Source organism: Pseudochaenichthys georgianus, chromosome 8 (assembly GCF_902827115.2).
Source record: "Pseudochaenichthys georgianus chromosome 8, fPseGeo1.2, whole genome shotgun sequence".
Classification (NCBI taxonomy): Eukaryota; Metazoa; Chordata; class Actinopteri; order Perciformes; family Channichthyidae; genus Pseudochaenichthys; species Pseudochaenichthys georgianus.
The window spans coordinates 20,869,636-20,894,314 of NC_047510.2; the positions used below are offsets into that span (position 1 = coordinate 20,869,636).

Genomic DNA, 24,679 nt, shown 5'->3' on the forward strand with positions numbered 1-24,679 from the left:
CTATCCGCTGGCTAAGTCATCTGGAAGCTCAGATTGTTTTTCAGTTTTTGCACATTTATATGGAAACAGCAGCACTAATGTCCAGCTTTATTAGCCTTCGAGCCCCATCTGGACTTCGTCACAAGTCAGGCTCCCTCTGCAGCAGCTGACCTCCTTCCAGCTCTGTGCAGCTCAGTCCAGCACAGCCAGAGGAAAGAATGACAGCAGCTGACCTGTGGAGCCAGATAGTGAGATAACCAGGCCTCCCTATTTCTGTTTTTGTACTCACTCACAGTAGCATATCATTTCAAAACGACTTTATCTGAGGATGGTTGAACTGTATCTGCACTTATATTCAAAGACTGATGCAAAACAAAAGGTGTACCACAAGGATTTTTACCTTGATGTGTCTTAGTGAGTCACGTGACTACAGGTATTTAAGGGTAAAGCAGGGGACAAATCCGTGCTGTAGGCTGTTGTTACCTTATTTTACTTGTGAAAAGTATCCTTTTGCTGCTCTTTCTTTTTATTGTTTTTAAAGATCTCCCCTCATATAGATGTATGTTATATACAGTTGCACGAAAAAGTATGTGAACCCTTTGGAATTACCTGGATTTCTGCATAAATTGGTCATAAAATGTGTTCTGATCTTCATCTAAGTCACAACAATAGACAAACACAGTCTGCTTAAACTAATACCACACAAACAATTATATGTTTTCATGTTTTTATTGAACACACCATGTAAACATACACAGTGCAGGGTGAACCCCTAGGCTAAAGACTTCTTCAAGAGCTAATTGGAGTCAGGAGTCAGGAGTCCAATCAATGAGACGAGATTGGAGGTGTTGGTTAAAGCAGCCCTGCCCTATAAAAAATACACACCAGTTTTGAATTTGCTATTCTTAAGAAGCATTGCCAGATGTGAACCATGCCTCGCACAAAAGAGCTCTCAGAAGACCTACGATTAAGAATTGTTGACTTGCATAAAGCTGGAAAGGGTTACAAAAGTATCTCTGAAAGCCTTGATGTTCATCAGTCCACGGTAAGACACATTGTCTATAAATGGAGAAAGTTCAGCACTGTTGCTACTCTCCCTAGGAGTGGCCGTCCTGTGAAGATGACTGCAAGAGCACAGCGCATAATGCTCAATGAGGTGAGGAAGAATCCTAGAGTGTCAGCTAGAGCAGTGGTTCCCAAACTTTTTGTGCCCAAGGCACACCAAAGGACAAGTAAAAATCTCAAGGCACACCTATTGTGTAAAATAGCCCTTATAACACGTGTTATCACTCATATCATGTAAAATATCTGTAAATGTGCATAATTATTTACTAATGCCAAATAAAATGTGACAAAGACAACTATATTACTCATGAAATATTTATTAACGAAATATTTCAGAAATGTATTTGAAACGTTATCAAATTAGGCTTCATCAAAGCAGCAACACACTCATTTAAACCAGACAGGTCACAACATTAAAAATGAGACAAAGGAAATTCAGCACAGAGAACTGTCAATGCAAGGAAGCTGCATTGTCCATGGTCCTGAACTACAAATTATAAATGTAACATTTCAGCAGAGATGGGGTCGTTACTAAAAAAAAGTAATATATTACATATCACATATTACTTTTTTAAAAAGTAATATATTACACTACTTCGTTACTCTCTACATAAAGTAACTCGTTACTTTACTCGTTACTTTACTCGCAGGGCCGGCCCGCCCCTCCCTGCAGGCAGATCACGCAGACTGCTAAAGTTTCAAATGTTCTCATTAGTTCAGTTTCCATTGTCGGATAAGACTGATCCAGATCCTGAATGTTTTCCTATCTGACCATGGCTGTTCTCTGTCTCCTGCTATCTGTATATTTTGCGCAGTCTATCTCTGCTCATGCTGTTGCGTCGGCGTATTCTCCTGCGTGTTAGCCATGTGTTGCACTGGAGCCAGACACCGCAAAGACTTCAGCCGAGCACGTACGAACTGCGCATGCGTGAGTGGCAATAACTCTCCTTACCAGCAGGCGGCGGTAGTGTGTATTCGTCATTCAAAACAGGCAACAACCGGAAGACAGAGAAGAAGAACAGACTGATATTAACAAACAACAAATAGCGTGTGCAGTACCTCCACCTTAGCATGTGTTCTTTGCAGGTGCTTGTTGAGGTTTGACGTGGTGTTTACAGCAGTGGATAACAGCTTCTGGCCTGGACACAGTTTGCACCTCACCGTCATATTCCTGTCTATTCTTCGGATGAACTCAAAATAATGGGCATACCTCCACCCCTGGAGAGTTATCGCTGACTCAGCCATGTGTATGCAGCACTGCACGTGGAGATGTGGACGCGCAAGTCGCGCAGATTACGTACATATAAACCTACAAAGTACTGATATAGTAAATAAAAAAATAATTATTTTTGTGTAGTTGTATATTGCAATAATAACGTATGGTTGTCACAAAATCCCACGGCACACCCGGACTTGCCTCACGGCACACCAGTGTGCCGCGGCACACCGTTTGGGAACCACTGAGCTAGAGACTTAAAGAAATCTCTGGCACATGCTAACATCTCTGTTGACGAATCTACGATACGTAAAACACTGAACAAGAATGGAGTTCATGGGAGGACACCACGGAGGAAGCCACTGCTGTCCAGAAAAAACATTGCTGCCCGTTTGAAGTTTGCAAAAGAGCACCTGATGTTCCACAGCACTACTGGCAAAATATTCTGTGGACAGATGAAAGCAAAGTTGAGTTGTTTGGAAGGAACACACAACGCTATGTGTGGAGAATCCAAAGGGTTCACATTTTTTCTTCTTTCTCTTTCTTCTTTTTCTTGCAACTATATCTGCCATGAGACTTAGTTGACAGTTGGCCTGATTGCCTTCAGTCACTCTAAGATCACTAGTGTTCATCGGCTTTTAGTGGTCACAGTGAGTAGCTGTAACATTACATTTGTGGTTAACAGCATTTTCAGTATAAATGGTTTCAAAATCAGCATGTGCAAATGATTATTAAAATGATTATCAGAAAATCATCACATTTACATCAGTACTGATAATACCTGTTTTAAATAACCTGAATCACTTTCTCTCATAAAAGAAAGGAGCTGTTTAAAAGCAAAACTGCAGCCATGAGCTGTGCTGAGAAAAGTTGAATCTTACTCGTAATAGCACATTTCTGTTTTGGTATAGCTTTCTGCTGTTTTTCTTTCCTTTTGATTGACTGCAGAACAATCTGGGTTATACACTCTGCTGAGCTATTTAGTGGAACTCTACACATTCATCGATATGCTTTTGTAATGAAGCATTTAAACAGAAAGCCTTTGACCAAATTTGCGCACATGAGAAAAATAAGGAATATATGAATGGTTAGAAAAATAACTGTAATCAATCTAGATCTGCACTTTAGTGGTATTAATGGTTCAAAGTTGGTTAAAGTGTGTACATGCAAAGACAATAACAAAGAGTGAGTAAACCTCACATCAAAAGTCGGGTGTGTGTGTGTGTGTGTGTGTGTGTGTGTGTGTGTGTGTGTGTGCCATCTAATCCCCTCACTGTGACTCTCACATGATGAAGAAATCCCACAGCTAGCAGCCAGAGGCTAAACACTGCATGGTTTCTCCACCTCAGCTCACATGCTCCTCTGTTCATACTGTAGTGAATTCTCCCCCAAATGCTCAACTTTAGCTTGTGTCATTCTGACCAGCTCAAAGCAAAGGGAGAATCATTTCTAACATGAGGAGATATTTGGGGCTAAAAAGGATTTTTTTGCCATGGTCGAGGAGGGACACCACGCAGAATGAGTCCAGTCCACTAATACCGAAGGTAAGGAGTCACTTACGTTAGTTCCTTTCTGAATATTGAGTACCTTGATATGTAGATAAAGGCTTGAGGCAGCATTATCCTCAAAAAATGATATTATATTTATTTGTCGGTTTGTTCAAAGGCAAGCTCTGCAAAAGAGGGCGACGAGGAGCGTGACAATGTTACCCCTGAAAGTTGCCAAGTTGGACGAGACAATCAACAGGACGACAGCCGTGTATTAGTAAGCAACCAACCCCACTACAGATATTCCTTTACGGACTATTTCCTCAAATATTTCCTGTTCCTATGTAATCTGGTGTTCACAGTTCTGGGTCTTGTGGTTCTTGGCCTGGGGATGTGGGGCCTCCTCAGCAAAGAGTCGTTTGCTCAGGAGAAGATCGGCAGTATCGGCACTGACCCAATGCTGATTCTTGTGTCTCTCGGCTTTGTGCTGACCCTGCTCTGCCTGTCAGGCTGTTTGGGCGCCTTGAGAGAGAACTGCTCATTACTGAAGCTGTTCTCTGCCACGGTGCTGGCACTCATCACAGCCCAGGTGCTGGCTGGCATTGTCGCCTACAGTCTACAAGGTCAGGTCGGAAGCTACCTGCGCTCAGGGATGTTAGCTGCCATGGTACACTACCAGGATGACCTGGATCTGAGGTTCATCGCGGACGAGATTCAGACAAATCTTCAATGCTGTGGGGCAGATAACTACCGTGACTGGGAACTCAACATGTGAGTAGAGGGTGACTAAGTATGTCATGAACTGTTTTGTCCTGATGTTGGTATGCTTTGAAAATAATTGGACATTTTGACTTTTCCTCAGATATTACAACTGCTCAGCTCCAGGAGTGCTGGCCTGTGGCGTCCCTGCAACATGCTGTGTGGATCCTTTGGAGAATGGCACAGTGTGGAACTCTCAGTGTGGTTTAGGAGCCCGGCTGCTGGATGAGTTCAGTGCTCAGAGTGTGATCTTCCTGGGCGGCTGTCTGGGGGGAATGTCGCGCTGGATTGAGCAGCACGAGGGCCTGATAGGAACAGTTGGAATAGTTGTACTAGGAGTCCAGATTCTGACTCTGTTTATCTCTACACGACTGTTAGAACGTATCCACTGGCATAAAATGTACATGTAATATGATAACTGTATTGTGTGCTTTTTTTATGTGTCCTGTTTTTGGATCTCCGCTTTGTTTCTCATTTGTAGTAAATATACTCTATCCCCGAAACCACTGGTTCCGAAATCTGAGTGTCGGGACCCCTACAACTTCTTGATTTCAATAGTTGTCAGACAACTTTAGAGGAACTTCACCCCAAATTCCTCCTGTGGGGATTGTCCACAGTATGTAAGTCTCTTTGGATAAAAGCGTCTAACAAGTGACATGTAATGTCTCAGGATTTAATTTACTGTTGTTGTGAAAACTAAATTATACAGTTATTTATCAAGTTGAAATACATTTTAAGATATACACTTAAAGATATCACAGGATAACGGAACGGTAAGACTTGAACACAAGCTTCTATATTTACAGAAGGTTCCCTCTTTGCTAAACAGCCATGTAGTGCATTAGAAAAGTAAACCTGTTTACCCCTGCAATTCTTTTGTGCTAATCCATCTTGCTGCATACGACCAGAAATGCCAAACTATTGTGGTGAATTCACAGGAACAGCACAACATTCAATTAAACCCAATCATGTCATGCTGACAAAACAGTATTGTTTATTATTAAATTTAGATAGAGGCAAAGAAATACATTTCATTTGCTTTCCAGTGCCAAGCCTTTCATTTCTGGGATCTCTACTCCAAAGCTGGGAGGGAAACAAATCACAAGTTTAATTGTGGGGAGATAATGCTAGTGAAAATGCACTGTAGGCCTAATGACGCTTACCCTCTGCTCTTTGGGCTAGGCTGCCATTCTTCAATTCAGGATTGTCCACTTTCAAATTCATACTTTTGTTGTTTGAGCTGTAAGGGACAGGCCAAGTGTCATCATAATGATTAAAGGTATGAAAATATCAAGTTTGTTTTTTTCCCGTGACCAAATTGAAATACATTCAAGACAAATATCCCATTCCACAGCTCTGTATTTAGCTGTGCCATTAGAGAAACTGATATAAAATGAACATTCCTACTGTGCTCACAATCACACTTATTATCCGTAGGAACACAGACTTACAGACGATGAAGTTCAAACAATTCAAAACATCGAGGTCATGCTGGGTCAAGATCATACATCTGTTTACCTCAAAGACACATGAAACAGCACAAATGAAAAACAAAACTTCATGAGAGCACACTTAGTCCTGTCTCATTCTCACACACAATCACATACAAGGTATAAGGAGGTTTAATATGTAAGAGTGTGTATGAGTTTGAGAATGAGGGAGTGAGAGAAAAATATGAGGTGAAAACTGCAACTTGCTGTAAACCAAATCTAACACACACACACACACACACACACACACACACACACACACACACCACACACACACCACACACACACACACACACACACACACACACACACACACACACACACACACACACACACGGCTAGGGGGAACAAAAGGGAAACGACACGACCAGAGTAGTATTGGTATAATTATGGTGATTTATTTGTAATAGCAGCAGTAAACAAAATGGCAGGCAGGCAGCCTGAAACAAACAAAAGGGCCAAAAGGGCACAGGTTGACAGATAACCAAAGGGAGGACTCAAAAGTAGTCTAAAGGCATACAGGGAAAAAATAAATACTAATATACTAAATAAAGAACGAAACAAAACCTCACTTCAAGAGTGGTACAACTAACAAATGGAGTCTACACAAAACACACAGCTAAACTAAAGTCAACAGTCACAAATCCTAACGATACTCTAAACACTAACTAACCTACTCTACACTCTACTAACACACAATATCACACGGAGATAAACACACCAGATTAACCCCAGAATGAAGAGCAAAATGCGAGAGGTTCACTCAACAGAGCCTCCAGAGTGATGATTGTCCCCAGCTTTGTAGTCCTCTCCAGCAGGTGTGCGCTGGGCTTGCACAGGGATTGGAGAAGTCTGGCCCGGCGTGCTCCAATCAGTGTCCTCGGAAGTGGACCAGGAGATGACAGCCAATGATGTTGGGGCAACCACACAGCTCATTTGCATAATCCCACACACAGCTGAAAACACTCAGGCAGATTAATGAGCAGACAAACAGCATCCGTAACACACACACACACATTTCTCAGCTGATACCACTCTTCCACATCCATACCAACACACCTACATCATATTAGTTGCATACATGTATTCCAATGGCTCTCAGGGCCCCATTATACAACAGGCAAAGAAACCAAGAAATGACAAGCATGTAATTCAATGGTAAAATGTCACATCTGGTCATATACAGTAAAAAGGACAAATTGAACTATTTTCCTCCAATATAAAACCCTGACATTACAAAATGCATGATTTTATACCGGTATGGCGGAATGATCAAAAGATGTGGTTATAATGGGAGTGGATGGGACATTTTTGTCCGTGAGTGGCTAATGTGTGATTTTTTTGTTTAATCTGATTTTGTGCAAAAACTAATAATCAACCAAAATCAATGTTGTTGCTAATCTTTGACATATCCAAGACTGTGATAAAAAAAAAGCCGACCCCCCCAACATTTATTATATGGAAAATAACTGCCTTTTTGTGCATGTTTTTCATAGAAAACGCAAATTCATGTTTTCAAACTGGCAGTTAAAGGGTTAAAATCCTGAACATAATTTAACATGTGGTATTTTTGATCAGAACTGAAGTTGATTGAAAGATTTAACCCCAAAAAGTTTTTAAAAATATTAATCTGTTGTCATTTTAGAGCAGTTTTTGGAAGTGGACATTTTTGTCCCGAATGACTAATTTGTAACTTTTTTGTTCAATCTGATTTTGTGCAAAAACTAATAATGCAAAACAATCCATTTTGTTGCTAATCTTTGCCATATCCAAAACTGTTATACAAAAAAAAGAGCCAGTCCACAGATATGTATTTTTTGGAAAATAACTAATTTTCTCTGTTTTCATCATGAAAAAAAACAGCGTTTTCATGTATTCAAAATGGCATTTAAAGGGTTAAAATCCTGAAAATGATTACATTTTTGGTATTTTCTATTAGGGCGGGAGTTGCTTTAAAGATTGAATCCAAAAAAGTTGTGAAAAAAACCTTTTAATATAATATTTTTATCAAAGTCTTTTGCAGTGGACATTTTTGTCTCGAATGACTAATTTGCGTAGTCGATTTGTTATACAGTGAATTAAAGACCGATTTGAACAATTGAAATTGGAATTCCAAAATAGATCGAGAAAATAGCCTTGTTACAAAAAATCAGGCCATTTGCACCAACACAACCAAAGTTATTGCAAAATGAAAAGTGAAAAATGACCCATATGGACAAAAACGTCCACAGTGATACCGGAGGGTTAAGTACTGTACTAAAGTGAGTCTGAGCTAATATTACTTACTTAAGTGATTTCATTTTATGCTAAATTCAGAGCCATAAGAGGCTTCTCAATACTCAAATTTCCCCTCCTCGACTCCTCGGTCCTCCGGTAGTGACCCGGAAATGAATTTCAGCGCGCCATTTTGAAGGACGTCTCATTTCTCTAAATGCACACCGAGGACCGAGGATCGAGCGTCGAGGAGGCTCTCTGGAGGAGCTATAACCGAGGATACACTGATGGTTCCTCCACGGCTCCTCCGCGGATGCATTTCCGGGAACGGTGGAGGCGTGACGCACGGCCGGACTTATCTCAGCCAATGACAGCTCTGCATGCATCCCCTGGATATTATTTGAGAACCTGCTCTCATCGCAACGCGATGTTTACAGTGAGAACAGCTGTGAGGCCCGTGCAGAAAGCAGAGCAGTGTGTAAAATATATATCACTCAGTAGAACAGACCTACTCTCTTTATTTGCTTTAGTTTAGTAGATATCTACAAAGAGTCCATATTTTTCTAAAACCATTTAGTGCTTCACATAATAAAATACACAACGGCTGTAGCCTGATTATGCCTTAGCAGCTGTAGGTGTGTGTGGTACTGCAGTATGTAGGTGTGTGTTGTACAGTGTGTAGGTGCGTGTTGTACAGTGTGTAGGTGTGTGCAGGGCCGGACTGGGACAATAAGTCAGGCCGGGAATTATACACCCAGCCAGGCCACTATCAGTTTTTTGTGCCATTTTGCTGGATTTATTTGTCAATTTTTACAGCGTTGCTGCCCGTAGTGATAGCCCTCTACATCTACTACCCAAAAATAAACATATGGACATGGGTTACTATTTAAAAAAATTGCAAATCTATTTAGGAACCTATGTGAACATATTTTAATCGTGGGTGGACCTCAAATCCTATAGGGGGGTCCGGGGGCATGCCACCCCGGTAAGATTTTTTTTTTTAAATGTTGGACTTAAAGGTGGGGTAGGTAAGTTTGAGAAACCGGCTCGAGATACACTTTTTGTTATATTACATGGAATGCTCTTAACATCCCGATAGCAATGAATATCTTAAGTGCTTTGACAAAAAATCCATAAAAAATGTCATCTGTGGAAGCCGTAGTACTGTAAAAAGTACAACCAATCATCTGAGCCGCCCGGCAAAAATAACTGGATGGCCTACCTGCCTGTCAGCCTTCCATCGGGGCACAAACTTATCTCGTGCCCTCATTGGTCATGTGCGCGTTCGTGTGTGTTGGAGGAGGAGGGGCTCTGTAAGGAAGTGGCAGATTTTTTCCGGCTGTGTATTTTCAAATTCTAGTGCACTCGAGCTGGTTTCTCCAAAATTACCTACCCCACCTTTAAATGCATCAATCTGGTGCATTTTGAGGGGGAAATAAAGAGACTACACCCATATGAAACAGAACTGTATACATTTAAATAATCATACAATCATAAAAACATGGCCATAACCAATAACATACCATATATCCAATATGAAAAAACATTGAAATGTGTTTATTTATTTGTTTTTGGTTCATTTATAGTTGTGAGTGTGTCTGTCTATGCTCTTGAACCAGCCTCTCCTGTCTCTCTCCTCTCCCCTGCTCCTCTTTGAGGCAGCAGCAAAGACTAGTTTTAGCTTTCAACAAGTTTTAATAGTTTATCTTCCCTTTTTTCACCTAGTTAACGTTTTATTATTCATGCATATTTTACTAATCACTCCCCCCTCAAATGGAAATATGTGTTTACATAAATGGTGACCAAACCGTTTGAGACCCACTGAGATAACTTAGACTAAGTTAACTATCTAAACACTTTACCTCACCTGTGTTGTAGTTATCAGCCTCTCAGTCTGACAGCAGAGGACTCTCCCCCCACCTTGTTGTTGAAACAGCTCCTTATATCCGTTAGCGCAGCTAGCTAGCACCAGATGCTAACAACAATACACGTAACCGGTGCGCGCGCTTTATCTCACTCGCTTGCGCCCGAGTTTGAATGACACACAGAGACCAATCGAGGGCATTAGTGTATGATCTGTATGAAAGTGGCCATGTCGGCAGGCCACATCATGTAGACAGCCAGTCACCCTCTGTGAGGCAGAGTCAGACCCACTTTTGCGCAGCGTTGCGTTCACAATACATACATTAAAAAAAGAAATTCCTCAGGTCAGCAGGCCACTTAGCAGGCCAGGCCATCGGGAAACCTCCCGGTCCTCCCGATGGCCAGTCCGGGCCTGGGTGTGTGTGTTGTACAGTGTGTAGGTGTGTGTTGTACAGTGCGCAGATGCCGCGGACAGAAGGGTCTCAGTTGGTTTGATGTCCTTACTTTTAATACTTGCAAATACAACTTTTGGCCCGTAATTTCAATTCTCCATTTCAGCGACCAGAGAGAGAGGGGGGGGGGGATATATCCAGTCTCTGATTGTGTTACGTTTTTATGATTGTGCTCTCATACTTTAAATTGTATATATTTATATAAATATATTTGTGCGTGTGTGTCCGCATCTGTAGCCTGTTATTGTCTCATTATACCGCACTCCAATGAATTCAAAGTAAATATGTGGGGGAACAATGTTCAGCTGATCTAACAGAGATTATAAAACATGACAAAACACTATACAGTTGATGCAGCTGTTGCCACGTAATAATGAACGGACGTCGCTTTAATATGACCGCTCAGAGGAGAGGAGTTCTCATTTCTTTAAACGTCTGCTGCTTCCCCTCCTCTCTCCTCGGTTCCCCTCCTCGGTCCTCCGCTCGCATCTCCTGTGGGCGGGTCTAAGTCTCGAGGAGGGGAGTCGAGGAGGGAAATTTGAGTATTGAGAAGCCTCTATAGAGAGATATCTCTCTATGGCTCTGGCTAAATTATAGTAGCGGCCTTTGTAGTATTATGTGGACAAAATAGAACAACGACGCCATCTAGTGCTGATAGACTGAATCCAGCTGACATATTAACCAGGATGACTTTTCTCGCAAAGATCGTTTATTTGTTGGTGCTTGCCTCCAAGATAAATGTAGTTCACTAGGCTGGAAATTGAGCTGTTTTATCTGTTAAATTGATTTGGAAATGTCCGGTGTCTTTTTGTATTAGATGTCGTATCCTCAACACAGTTCCATAAGTAATTTAACGACATTTAAGAAAATCCATCATACAGGCAAAACGTCAGGTATCGATGTAGGTGAACAAAATAAATGGAATGTGCTCCTCTGTGAAAAAACAACAACAACAAAACCTCAATAACAGTGAAAGGAACATATCAATTCACGGAAGGGAAGCGTTTTTATATTTTTCGTATTGCAGAGAAGGAAACGACCAAGGTATCGGGAAAAGTGTACGGAGTGGGAACTCTTTTACTTCCTGCCGCCTGAAGTCGAGGTTGGTTCGTAGGTTAAAGGTTAACACACGCTCTTCCACACGTGTTATTGTTTTGTGAAGATACTTCGTAATGCTTTGAAACAAAGTGCATTATCATGGGGAAAAATAATAAGAACACAACTAACGAGTCTGGAAAGCAAGTGGGAAAGGCCGAAAAACATTCAAGGTAACGTAAAAATGGCTGTTGTGTTAAAGAAACAATGCTAGCTAGCTACATTAGCTAGCTGTCTACGAGATTCAACTTGTCAACATCATTCTCGTATTCATTTGAGGATACGTACCTGCGTTGTGTATGGCTTGCAGATGTTAACTTGTATTCGTTTCTTTTCCTACATGATACCCTGGACTGTAACGTGTTATAACAGTGATAATAAGCTCAAACGAAATGGCAAACCTAAGAAAATCAAACGAGACCACATCGAGCACATCCCCTTTAAGCTCCGGGAGATCATGAAAAACAAGCAGATAATGAAAACGGGGAAATTGAAGGTCAAAAGCCCAAAGAGAGTGAGTTACAAGCTTCATATTCTGTTATACATACGTTAACATTACGCATATTTGAAACAATGTATTGGGTTTTTTCCATCTTTCTTTTGCACATTTCTGCACACATGTCTGCACAGCCCTCCACTTTTATATATAATACATAGTAGTTTACCATATGTGTTCATATATTCATTTTCCTAAGTAATTTAGCTTTTAAGGTTATTTTTTATATTTAAATATAAATGTTCTCAATGCTAAATAGTTTCTTTTTATTTTCGTTATATGTTTGACCATTCACAACTTATTATCTATCTTTCTTTCTTTCTTGCACCACCAAAGGAAATTCCTTGAATGTGTAACTGTACCAATAAACTTGATTCTGATCTACCCTAAAGGTAAACCAAAGGATCCCAAAAGTGGAGACATACCTGTCCCACATTTCAAGAGGGGGAAGTCCGAGAGTGTGAAAGCCTATATGCGGCGCATGGAGATGGAGACCAAACATGTCCTCTTCCTCACCAAGAACCAAGTCGACAGAAAGCCTGAGCTGGCTGCCAACAAACAAGAGAGGCCTGCAGACGGGGGCAAGTCGGAAAAAAAGAAGGAGTGAGTACACTTTAATTTGTAATAAGTTAAGTAGATTATATATATTGTCTGTGCTGATATTGGACATTAAATAATAAAGTGAGTTGATTAAACCCTATGCTCTTCGAGGTTATGTCTTCTTTGATTTTGTGTATCTAATATTTCAAGTGCAACACAAATGCACCCCTGGCACAATATACTTATGTATTGTGTTGCACTTTTATTTACAGTACAAGTGTAATATATTTGCATTATCTAAGTTCAAATTCAACTGAAATGAAAATGATAACAGTAAATTGCAATTAAATGGACTTACTCTGTATTTAAAAGTGATTTTAATTCATGAGTGATACATGTCTAATGTATGTGATCTTCTGTGCTGTCTTTGCTCCAGACATGATACGGTCAGATTACAGAGGCTACAGAACAGAAAGTTGGATAAACAAGTGGACAGGATGGAAAAAGAGATGTTTGTTGGTAAGAAGACAAGCATGCACTGACCCAGTATGAGGTGCATTCAACATCATCTGCAGTTTGACTGGGGTTTTAGTGGCGTGTTTCCTAAAAACCTATTGCTTTAGATTCTGCATGTTAATCAGAAAAATGTATTGTACCTAAGTTTTTCAGTAATATCTTGCTGAGACAGAAGGATATATTCTCAAGCGTGTCAGTCAGTCACTTTGAAGTCAGACATTTTGAATTTGCAGAATTGTCCTATAGTCATTTTGGGAAAGTCAAGACACCGGCAATATTCCACTCTGCTGGAAAGGAAGCATCCTATTTTGGAAGTTTTGTAAGGATAACTAATTATTTACTTTTTTAAATCAAACTTAAAGGGAACAGATTTTTTTAAGCACACTTTAAACGATTACCACTCTTTACAGACTTTACCCAGCTCTACTAAGCTTTAAGTTGTCTATTTGTAATCATTGTTTCAATTTTGTAGCCAACAATTCTTCTCACACTAATGTTGTGCCTGGATTTGTTTATAGCCATGACAATTACTAAGGCATGTCAGTGCTGTGTTTTACTGTGTTTTACAAGTTATTCGAAAGAAACATCCATTAATGCTGGTTTTATTAGAATTGTCAAAGCAGAACATTGTATATTGATATTAATGAAAGCTTTATTTTGTAGATCATGTTCCTTTTGGGGAAGTTTCTATGTGCCCGCCATCTTTCAGTGCCAAACCCAGGAAAGCTCCTATCAAACCTGAGGTAACCCGCTATGCAGTTATTACATGGCCTTATGCACAATTTACATTTGTATTCATACATTTGTATACTCTTTGTAGGGTGTTTTTTGTTCACAGAAAACCCCTTTTCTTTCATAGTTTCTCTATTTCAGTTACTGGCTAGGCTGTTATCATTTGCACAATCTTCATTTGTATGTGTTTTAAATATGACATACATTTGTATTTAAAATTATCATTAGTAAACATTATTCTTGTACTGCTTTTACTATTTTCTATTTAGCTACTTTACATTCACCCTACATTTGCATCACACCTGTGGCACAATGCATCACTGCTCTCTTCTCTGGTGGTTAGACTATGCTTTGCTGCTGGGTGCTTTATTTTAAATATAGATATATATATTTAGTTTTTTTCTTCATGTATGTGTTGTTAAAGGCTCTGTATATATTTACATCTTTATGGTTGAGTGAGATGTTGACTGTGTTTATTTCTCCTCTACCAACATCATTCCAGAAGGCAGCAAAGCAGCTGCTCCTCAACTCTCTCCTCGGCCACACGGCGGTCACAACGGGCACAACGGGCAAGCCCTCCATGGCCCGACAGCGAATCATGGAGGAGGAGCGGGTGCGAGCAGTGGAGGCCTACCGTCTTCTTAAGAAACAGAGACAGCAGCAGTTTAAGGACAGGGATGCCAATCTGGAAAAACTCAGGAACCCGAAGTGATGTTTCGTGTGAAAGATTTTAAAAGACTTCAGTCAGCCGTGAATCTCAGAGACTGAAAATCAGCAGACCGTATGTGTTATGTAATTCTGCAACTGGCAGTGATGGAGCTCACCACAGTGTAGCTACAGTAACTGTCAGGGGAACAAGCACACATTTGCATCTGCTGCCCACAGCAGGAGGTAAGTAGTGATCAACGCTCACCTGCCTCTTTCAGTGTCCTATATTTAACACAAAAAATAACCGTATTTTCAGATTGTTAATGTCTGTATCATCTCCTATAAAAAGGACAAACTGATAAAACCTAAATAAATACATCCAGTAAGGTCACTTTTCTTGATGTCCCCCACTGTTAGTAACTGACAGATATCCAGCTGTTTCACCCTGTTTTAGTATTTACATATGAAGTAAGCCTCTATGACTTCACGTTGGTGGACCATAACATAGTTTGGATAGTGCCCAGGTAAAGATAAACCTCCAGTGGTTTGCTGTGGTCCCACTAGATGTCAGGCTTCCTGCAGAAAGCTGGTATTGTTTGAATAGAGAGCTGACCCAACATGCATAATGAAAGGTTTTGTAACGCCAAGGGCTGTAAATGTCGATCAATTATTAGAGCCTAGCATAGCCATTTACATTTGTATGTAAATGAACAGGCCTTTGTCTGAAACGGTGGACTCTGGGACTAGCTGTGCGTATAGTGAGATGTGTGTTTAACAACTTAATCTTTCAAAGCGTCCTAAATCTAAAAGAGCGATAGTGACCTACAGAATAGTATCACCAGATGGTTGTTATTACTGAAGCCCTGTTGTGTGCTCTGTTGGTTCATAGTCGTTGCAGTTCGATCAGCTTTTTATCCTCCGTCTGTGTTTGTCCACAGAGGGTTGTCACAGTGACAAGAAAAGGCATTAAGTGGGGGCAGCTGTTACTGATTGGTGGTGCTGACTCCCTTGAGCTGAGCTCAAACACCATCGCTCATGTGCTCACCTGTGTCCATGTGCACACGACAGCTTTTCATATTATCAAGTGCTTTCCAGTTGCTGCCTGTCAGAGAAAGATGCTGTTGGGTTTTAGCTCAAGTCAATGCTCGGAATAACCCAAGAGTTATGTGTGGATTTATTTAACGTCCTGTAGGTACAGCTTACCAGTAGCCCCTTTTTATGAGATGAGTTGGACAAGCTGTAGGACAAGATTCTAGAGTAAACCAGGTCAGTGTAGTAAAAGGTTGAAAATGCAAAGGAAACGCTATCAAATGTCTGAAAGGTATTTGAATACATTTGGGTAACCCTTTCTTGCAGAGTTCACCATTAGGTGGACATCACTGCATGTTTTCGTAGCGCTTTGCATCTGTTCTATATCTGTGTGTAGGGGTTCGTAGCAGGCAGACAGGAGGCGTTGCATAGTAATATCCGTTTGTGTTCTGTTGTACATCTCTCACCGTCTGATTTCCAGTTTGTGAGCAATTTCCTTCCTGAGCAAGTGTTTCATGGCTGCTGACAGAACAGAATGGTGGGAGTAATTGGGAGAGAGCCTTCTCAGCTGCTGCTAGGCAGCCACAGCTCACTCTGGAGCTCTTAAAGTGTGTGCGTGTGTGGCAAATAATTGTTCATCTCGTTGATGCTCAGTGTGTTTATTTGCAGCAGGCAGTCCTATACAGTTCTGCTGTCAGAGAGTGTCGTTTTTGTAAAATTCTCCATCAAATGTAATTGAAATGCTTTACAAGTGCATCCACACTTGTACATCACATGGAATTATTGTCTTTACTGTTAGGTTAGTGTGTAATTCCCACAATAACACTACCAGTCCCATAACCTCCAACATCAAAGTGTGATGACCAATCCCTGCACAGAGCCCTGGGTAAAGCTGTTAAAGCTTCTCAACAAACACATGCCATGGTGATCCTTTTGCCATTTCCTGTTACATTATCCACCCTCCTTGTAAATGTTTATTCTGTTATGAAAGGAACAGCTACAAAGTATGTAAGTTACCATAAACAGGTTTTAATAAGTTCACATACAATTATAGTTTTATAAATCCAACTACAAAATCAAATTGCTTTCAGAGGATATGTTACACAACTTAATTGCACAATTAAACAAAGTATGTTTCGCAACAGATTACCACATTCCAGTCAGATTTATGAAACGGGAAAGCATTAGTTAATAGTGCAAACACAATGGAAACATTATAAACCCTACCTCGGCTATAAACTATCTACACTCAATCCTTGCCTATCATTAACCAACCATCGGTTGTCATCAAAAGATACATTTCACTTTGGGATTTGGACTTCAAAGAAATGTAGCCAGAATGTTTTGGTATCTCTTTCAGCTAGAAGGCGAAGTCATTGCTTCTCTGTACAGAAACATGCATGCCACTCTTTCTCTTGATTGTGTTTTGGAGTAAAGATACAAGTGAGCAAGTTTTGGTTGACAGTGAGAAGTTCTAAGGCACAAAACAAACTGAAGGCTCCTGGTCCAACCTCCAGACAAAAACAGACCTATGAGAGGAGCTGGGTCACATAACTGCAAACTCCATATTGCTACAGGGATGACTTTTATTTGAAGGCTATCCCAGAAGTAAGCATTTCCCTGGTTAATGGCTTTTGGGATTGTCGCAGAAAAGAAGAACTGTGACAAACAAAACCTAATGATACTTCACGTTTTGTTTAAAGGTAACCATTGACTTTAAGACGAGGGAACTCATTTCCAGGTTTAAGGACTCATTCCAGCAGCACTCTAATGATGGGGATTTATCACAGTGTAATTGCTTCAAGCCTTTTACTAAGGAAGAGAAAGTTAAGATACATCTGATACAAGGAATCCTGAGGAGAGAACAAAGTGTATGGGGCACTGCCATGGATTCACGCTGACGTCATGTGACCGTCCTTAAGATGGCAAGGAATCAGCTGAACATGGCAGAGATCTTCCACCTCCCCGATTCAGAGAGGGGGCTCTGGCTCGAGGCATCATCGTGCCTTGGTCCATCTATAGAGACAGGTAATGGATCATTTCAGCACACGTGGCAAAGAAAGTAGTGGTGTAAATATTGTCGATTCACTCACCTTAGTCAGACCCTTGGCAATCAGGGCAATTTCAGTAGGCTGGTACAAATAACTTCGTAGGTGACCATTATAAGCACCATACGGAGACACTGGTTTTGTGGGTACTGGTAAAAAAAAAAGGTGGATGAGGATATAAATATAAGAGTTTGTTGTGATGGTCTTTTAGTCCATTTTAGACTTAATGATCTCCACATTAAAACATGTCAAAGACATTGTTTAAACATTATGGTCTGAAACAACACACTCAAACTGGCCAGCTAATTGAATCAATATTTGCTGCCTCTTAGGATAAATGGGAAGCCTTGCGCACATTTGATATTGTAAAACCTTAAATGCATGCTCGAACAGTTTTCCTTATGTTTACTAACCCTATACTCTTCCTATCTACTTTCTGTTTGGCTCATGCTCTGCCAGCGGTATTGAACCTCATCTGAGTAGTGTTTCACATGGTGATGTATAAAAAGTAGTACATGATTGTATGCCAATGTAAAACCTCCAAGCTATGCAAATACATGACATTTTAAAGAATATGTAACTGTTATGTTGGTGTGCCTCGTAATGTTGGCCAATGACACAACCCTCAATAAGTAGACTTTTGTCCTAACAATGGGGGTATGCTTCCTGAATGGCACTTTTTTTATTTGATCCTATAAGTAGTTTTCTATTTGCAGTGGCACATGCAGGTCAATGCCAGAGAGAACGAGGCATGTCACAATACAGCTTTTATAGCAATAACACATTTGCATGGAAGGCCATAAGTAACCACCCTTTAGCAACACATTTGACAGCTACAGTACACAGCAAAACTATTGCTACCCTTAGCTGTTCTTGCGAAATAGGAATTACAACATTCATTAATTGCATCTTTTCCTCTGTTACTAGAGGCAGTAGCAGATTAACACTTTTTACCATTATCTACATTCTACACGGTTGCGCTTTATTATGTGAATTATTTACTTGTGTTTGGTTGTATGACTGCTGCAAGCTGAAGAAAGGGGGCTGCCCTTATGTGCAAGTTTAAATCATTTAATTGGATTGCTGTCTTGATGTTTTTTTTGTTTTTTGAAAGATTCTGCCCCCATTCAAATGTATTGGACTAACGGCGTCCGTAATGTGTCATGCTTTACCTGCCGGAGGCTCGTCCATTGTGAAGGCTTTATTCTCCATGTACACATTCTGGTGGGGTGTCTCCGGCTCTTTCAGGATGTTGTCATAAACCAGGCTACTGGCAGGATAAACATGATCTCCATCGACTGGCCGCTCCTGATCTGGGTCCTCCTGGGTCAGTAGGCAGATTTCTGGAATGGCATAGAGGAAAAGGAACACCCATGCATTTGACACTACAGCTATGGCCAGAGTAGGATCATCCCAGCTGGGATTCCCGACGACCCTGTTCCCATGGATGTACATGACAATCCAAGTTACCCAGATAGCCAAGGTGAAGATCCCGGTGACTAGGATGAAGGCTCCGTCTCGGCGCCACTGCTTGTGCTTGTGTGTCAGCGAAGGCACGGCGATCAGCACCGCAGCTATCACCAGAACCATCACATAGACAAGTGCGCTCACAAAGTCCTGGTTAGCAATGTTACAGGACACATCAGGGGTCATGACACCTCCAGGTCCAGGTGGGCTCCTCCAAACAGTGATGATAAGCCACTCAGTGTTGATGATGACCTCCACCATCCACAGACCCAGGGCTCCCAGGCATAACATCCAGCCCCTGGGACCCCTGTCGCTACGCTTCAACAGGGCGAGCCATAACCCATGCATCACCAGGCAGGCTAGACAGCCTGAAAACAGCACTCCAAAGAGAAACCTCCGTGCAGCACAGTTGATGGAGTACTGACCCACAATAAAGGCAAAAGTGAGTCCAAAGAGTCCCAAAGTGAAGACTAGAATGCCGGCCTGCAGAGCCACCATACCCTTCCTCTTCTTGTCTGTCACAAACGGTATGCTGGCCATGAGGATGACCAAGAGAATGAAAGAAGTCACTATACCAGCAGCAGCAACAGCCTCCACCACGACCCCCCACACTGTGGTCAGGTCACACAGGTTGTAATATATGGAGCTGATACTTGAGCCACATCCCTTTGGAGGACTGGTCGGTTCCATGGCTTTAATGTTCAAAAGGTGCTGCAACAGAATAAATATTAAACATGCAAACATTGATATTTTTGATATGCAAAACAATTATTCTTTGCAGTTCAATGGAATTCATAGGCTAGTATTTGCATCCATGATTAGTATGGAAAGACAAACTACTGACTTTCATACATCCATCAAAACAAATGGTTCCCATTAATATTACTATGTCATGCCGCAGTAAAGGTTCTTGACTATACTGAGCCAGTTGTGGTCTTTTATAGCCTACCTAATTGCTGTCAACTTAAATTAATTAATTAGAGTCTCTGGAGAATCCAAAAATATACAGAAAATAGTTTTTCATAACATGTTCTCAGTCTAGCTTTCCAATTTTCAGCAGTATCATTTTAACATTATAGGCGCAATGTATTTCAGAAAACTGAAAATAGCGTAAAACTGATCGAAGGACAGTGTCAGGTTATAGCCTACTACCGCTCATTTAAAATTGTAGTGATGTAGTCTTAACACAAGCCTTTAAGTGCACTACTCCCGTGCATTTTTTATTTATTTATTTATGGAAGGACCATGCATACAAAAACATTAATCTCAGCAAAGAGAAGAGATGCAATATGCATGATTATAGCTAATAGCTAATTTCCATCTGTGGTCCTCAGACAGGTTCATAACAATCAATAAACAAATGATAACATTGCATGATCTCTATCAGTCAAACAATTTTAAAACCTGATTTAAATACAGCTCAATAAATTAATACATAGTACACTTGAAATACACTTACATGATCTCGGTCACTCAAATAATTACAAAGCCTGATTTAAATTCAGGTTACGAACATAATACTTAGTACACTTCTAATACACTTCAATAAAATATCTAATATATAGTATGACAATACAGTTCAAATTAAATAAAGTCAGTTTACAGTGTAATTAATGTTGGCATGACTGGTTGCTTAATATCGTTTTTTTTGCACCATAGAAAAACGAGTTAAAATCAGTACAGGTTTTAAGTTCAACTGGAAGAGTATTCCAGTGCTTGATGGCCGTAAAACAAAATGCTGATCGTCCAAAAGCAGTGCGCCTCAGAGGGATGGTTAGATCTGCATTTGATGCAGATCTGGAGTTTCTGCAACTCTGCTCACGGCGAAACTGAAAAAAGCCCCTCAACGGTGGTGTTGTAGAATTGTGAATGATTCTGAATACCAATTGAACTCGGGAAAGTAGGACAAGACTATCAAAACTGAACAGTTTGTATTTGGACACTATATTGCAATGATGGTGTTTTAATGACTTTCTATCCATAACTTTTAAGGCTTGTTTATAAATAACCTCAAGTGGTCTCATAGCAGTCTTAGTTGCTTGGGACCAGCAGGTTATACAGTAGTGAACATGTGATAGTATCATGGCATGCAAAAAGGTTTTCGATGCTTCTATGGTTAATGACTTCCTAATATGTTTAAATTTGAAAATGTTATATTTCAGCTTTCTAGTCATGCTTCTATGATAAAAAATAAAGCATATCAATTGAATTATCACAATAAGCTCATGGAAAGTTAACAGTCTGAACAATGTTCACGTTTAAATATTGTGTAAATGGCGCAATACAAATGCAACAATTACTTTTGATAACATAATCATATTCGGTAACACAATTTAGGAAGTAGGCTATTGGATGAGGCGGATATTGCTATCCGTCAGGGGCTTCTTACCTGGACTGAAGGCAGAGAGCAGTTCCTCTCGAGCTGCAGGTAAGAATAACCAAAACCGAAAAAAGAGAGTTCCCCTCGGGTGTTTTAAGGGCTCTTGGGAGATGTTACAACCAATTTCGTAGCGTTTAAATGTTCACTTCATGGATCCACGTTTCTTTCCGGTAAGAATCATGGACAGTCCTCCATCTGCCCACTCCTTCTGAATTGTTATTGAACCATGTTATAATGAACTCACCGGCACAGTCAGCGACATTAGAGTAGTTGTAAGGTAGGTTATTATTGAATACACTCTGCTCAAACTATGACTGTTCGTCCAGCCTCTTTGGTGCTTGCAGCTTTGCATAATCTGTGAGATTAACATGCGGCCTATTTATTTTATTTCAGGCAGTTTACACCCAAACAAAGGGACCACTCATCTCTCAAGTGAGACATTTCCACCTGTATACAGCATGTTCGACATGGTCTGAGCTGTGACCTGTTTGACATGAACACACTTTGATTTCAATGATTAATAATGTATTATCATTCGTTTGGTAATTAGATCATTTATTTGATTGGTTTCCTTTGAATTCATCATCTATAGCAGCCTATACTTTCAGTTGTATAGAGGGAATATGCCCACATACAGTTGTTCAATAAAACAAAAATGTTAATATAAATACAGTCAAACAATCAATGAAGAAAAATAGGCACAAGGGATGAAACTGACAATATAAAAACACAATGAAGTAACCTTTACAACCAAGCCTATAACATTGTTCCACATTAACAGCTAAATAAAAAGAAAACTTGATTTTAGTTTCGAAATACTAAATAAGCCACCAGTCTCATATCCAGAGGCAGTGAGTTCCACATGGGAATAACAACACAAGGTACTCTCCCTGGTTATTTTATGGGATGTCAGTTAGGCTACAGTATTACTTTAAACATAAATCATGCATATTGAGAAATCTCTACTTGACTGTACTTTCCCTTTTTAAGGATACACTTCAGCATCATCAGATGGGAGGCTGAGCCTACAGTTTTGCAGAGCCACCTGGTGGAAAATATGTTTACAGGACAGACTCCTGTGCTTCATCTCAATTCAGAGAGCACAACGAATCAGCTTCGGTTAGGGAACTTTTTTAGGCCATTCCACTTAATAACCAGATAAGAACGGACCGTGACCAATGACATTGAAATCAAATTAAGAAATAGCCCTGTAATGAAGCTCTGGGAGTCTGAGAGAATCATAATCTTTGGTATTGTGCCTAGAAACTGAATGATTCAGTATTGGTTGCTCTTGTATGTCATATTGTAATCACCAAAGGAAACCCACAGTCCTTTTTATATTTTTACATGTATTCCATCTTATTTTAACTGTGTGCTTGTTCTCCCCAACTTTTCAGATATTAAAGTTCACAAAACTTCACTCATGTCTTCCTCATTCCTGCAGTTGTGAAAAACAGTGACCACACAGAAATAGGCCTAATAATAAAAGTGCAGTTTGGCATATACAATTACATTTTTTATATTAATTAGACCAAACGGGATTTTGTGAAATGTGTGTTTATATCAGAAGCCATATGTGTCACATTTTGAAGACCTGGTTATTTAGTGCATCCCCTCCGTGATCAGCACAAGAGTAAGGTCACCGAGGACACCTTACTAAAACACTCTCTGGCATTTAGCCTGTACTAAACGTACTGTTTATACTGCATGATGGAGCCCCCTGTGGTGCATCGATCCCTCAATGGATCCCGTCCCGAGGGGTTCTCTCACAGACCCGGCAGCTCGTCAATCCATGCCTTTGCATAGCATGTTCTTAATTGCATCTGATCAAAGGATAAAGCAATGTGACCTTCATGAAGGGCATGCCCTTTTCAGAAGCACACAATAATAGAGCTTTGGATTGATTCCGTTTTTATTGTGTAGCTTAACAACAGTTGCCTAATCGTGTATATAGCTATATACTTTGTGCTCTAAACTGATCTAAGCCCAATAAATGTGTGTTTACATTCAAATTACAATTATTTTGTCACCTACCACTGTGGCAGGTCACTGAATATGTCTATGAGGAACTGCAAAGTGTCTGCTAACTCTGAAATCTATTTAGAAGACTTTAGAATTGTGAAGACTGAGTCAGTGTTGTAAGGGAGTTGAATGACATATATCATAATTCATTCAATTACTTACTATTTGTATTCAGGATTTCTTTAAATAGAATAGAAAATAGAATTCCTTATATAAGGGAAGATACAGTATGTGGTGGCAGGTGAGCTGAAAATTGGCCCTGCCCTAGCCAACATTTACTTTGTATAGGTGACAGGCACTGATTTACACTGAACAAAAATATAAACGCAACACTTTTGTTTTTGCTCCCATTTTTCATGAGATGAACTCAAAGATCTAAAACATTTTCTATACACAAAATAACCATTTCTCTCAAATATTGTTCACCAATCTGAAAAAATCTGTAATAGTGAGCACTTCTCCTTTGCCGAGATAATCCATCCCACCTCACAGGTGTGGCATATCAAGATGCTGATTAGACAGCATGATTATTGCACAGGTGTGCCTTAGAATGGCCACAATAAAAGGCCACTCTGAAACGTGCATTTTTGCTTTATTGGGGGGGTCTGGGGGGGTCCGAAAACCAGTCAGTATCTGGTGTCCATAACATACGCCTGCCCATACCATAACCCCACCACCACCATGGGCCACTCAATTCACAACATTACCCTAACCCTAACCCTACCCCTACCCCTCACACCAGATACTGACTGGTTTTCGGACCCCCCCAGACCCCCCCATAAAAGCAAAACTGCACGTTTCAGAGTGGCCTTTTATTGTGGCCAGCCTAAGGCACACCTGTGCAATAATCATGCTGTCTAATCAGAATCTTGATATGCCACACCTGTGAGGTGGGATGGATTATCTCGGCAAAGGAGAAGTGCTCACTATCACAGATTTTTTCAGATTTGTGAACAATATTTGAGAGAAATGGTTATTTTGTGTATATAGAAAATGTTTTAGATCTTTGAGTTCATCTCATGAAAAATGGGAGCAAAAACAAAAGTGTTGCGTTTATATTTTCGTTCAGTGTAATTTCCTATATGTAGACAGAGAAAGAGATATAGAGAGATGATGTTCAGCAATATGTTCAGTATCACATCCCTAAAGACTCATAGCATTCATAATACATCTCATGAATC

The 24,679-nt window shown here is 40.3% G+C and overlaps 3 protein-coding genes across 3 annotated transcripts; 2 read left to right on the forward strand and 1 right to left on the reverse strand.

Annotated features, from left to right (window-relative positions):
- The first annotated feature begins 3,709 nt into the window (after positions 1-3,709).
- On the forward strand, positions 3,710-4,916 carry tspan10 (tetraspanin 10). Its single transcript, XM_034088336.2, has 3 exons — positions 3,710-3,804; positions 3,926-4,518; positions 4,610-4,916. Exons 1-3 carry the CDS (start codon positions 3,715-3,717, stop codon positions 4,914-4,916), a joined length of 990 nt encoding a protein of 329 aa, XP_033944227.2. The 5' UTR covers positions 3,710-3,714.
- A 6,689-nt stretch (positions 4,917-11,605) lies between these two features.
- ccdc137 (coiled-coil domain containing 137) lies at positions 11,606-14,943 on the forward strand. The gene is made up of 6 exons (XM_071204035.1): positions 11,606-11,793; positions 11,993-12,135; positions 12,494-12,719; positions 13,093-13,175; positions 13,836-13,915; positions 14,407-14,943. Exons 1-6 carry the CDS (start codon positions 11,723-11,725, stop codon positions 14,614-14,616), a joined length of 813 nt encoding a protein of 270 aa, XP_071060136.1. The 5' UTR covers positions 11,606-11,722; the 3' UTR covers positions 14,617-14,943.
- An 83-nt stretch (positions 14,944-15,026) lies between these two features.
- Positions 15,027-21,749, reverse strand: LOC117450637 (G-protein coupled receptor family C group 5 member C-like). The gene is made up of 4 exons (XM_034088503.2): positions 21,486-21,749; positions 18,802-19,807; positions 17,675-17,778; positions 15,027-17,597 (listed from the first exon to the last, which is right to left on the reverse strand). The coding sequence occupies exons 2-4, from the start codon at positions 19,784-19,786 to the stop codon at positions 17,499-17,501; spliced, it is 1,188 nt and encodes a 395-aa protein (XP_033944394.1). The 5' UTR covers positions 19,787-19,807; positions 21,486-21,749; the 3' UTR covers positions 15,027-17,498.
- Positions 21,750-24,679: the final 2,930 nt, after the last annotated feature.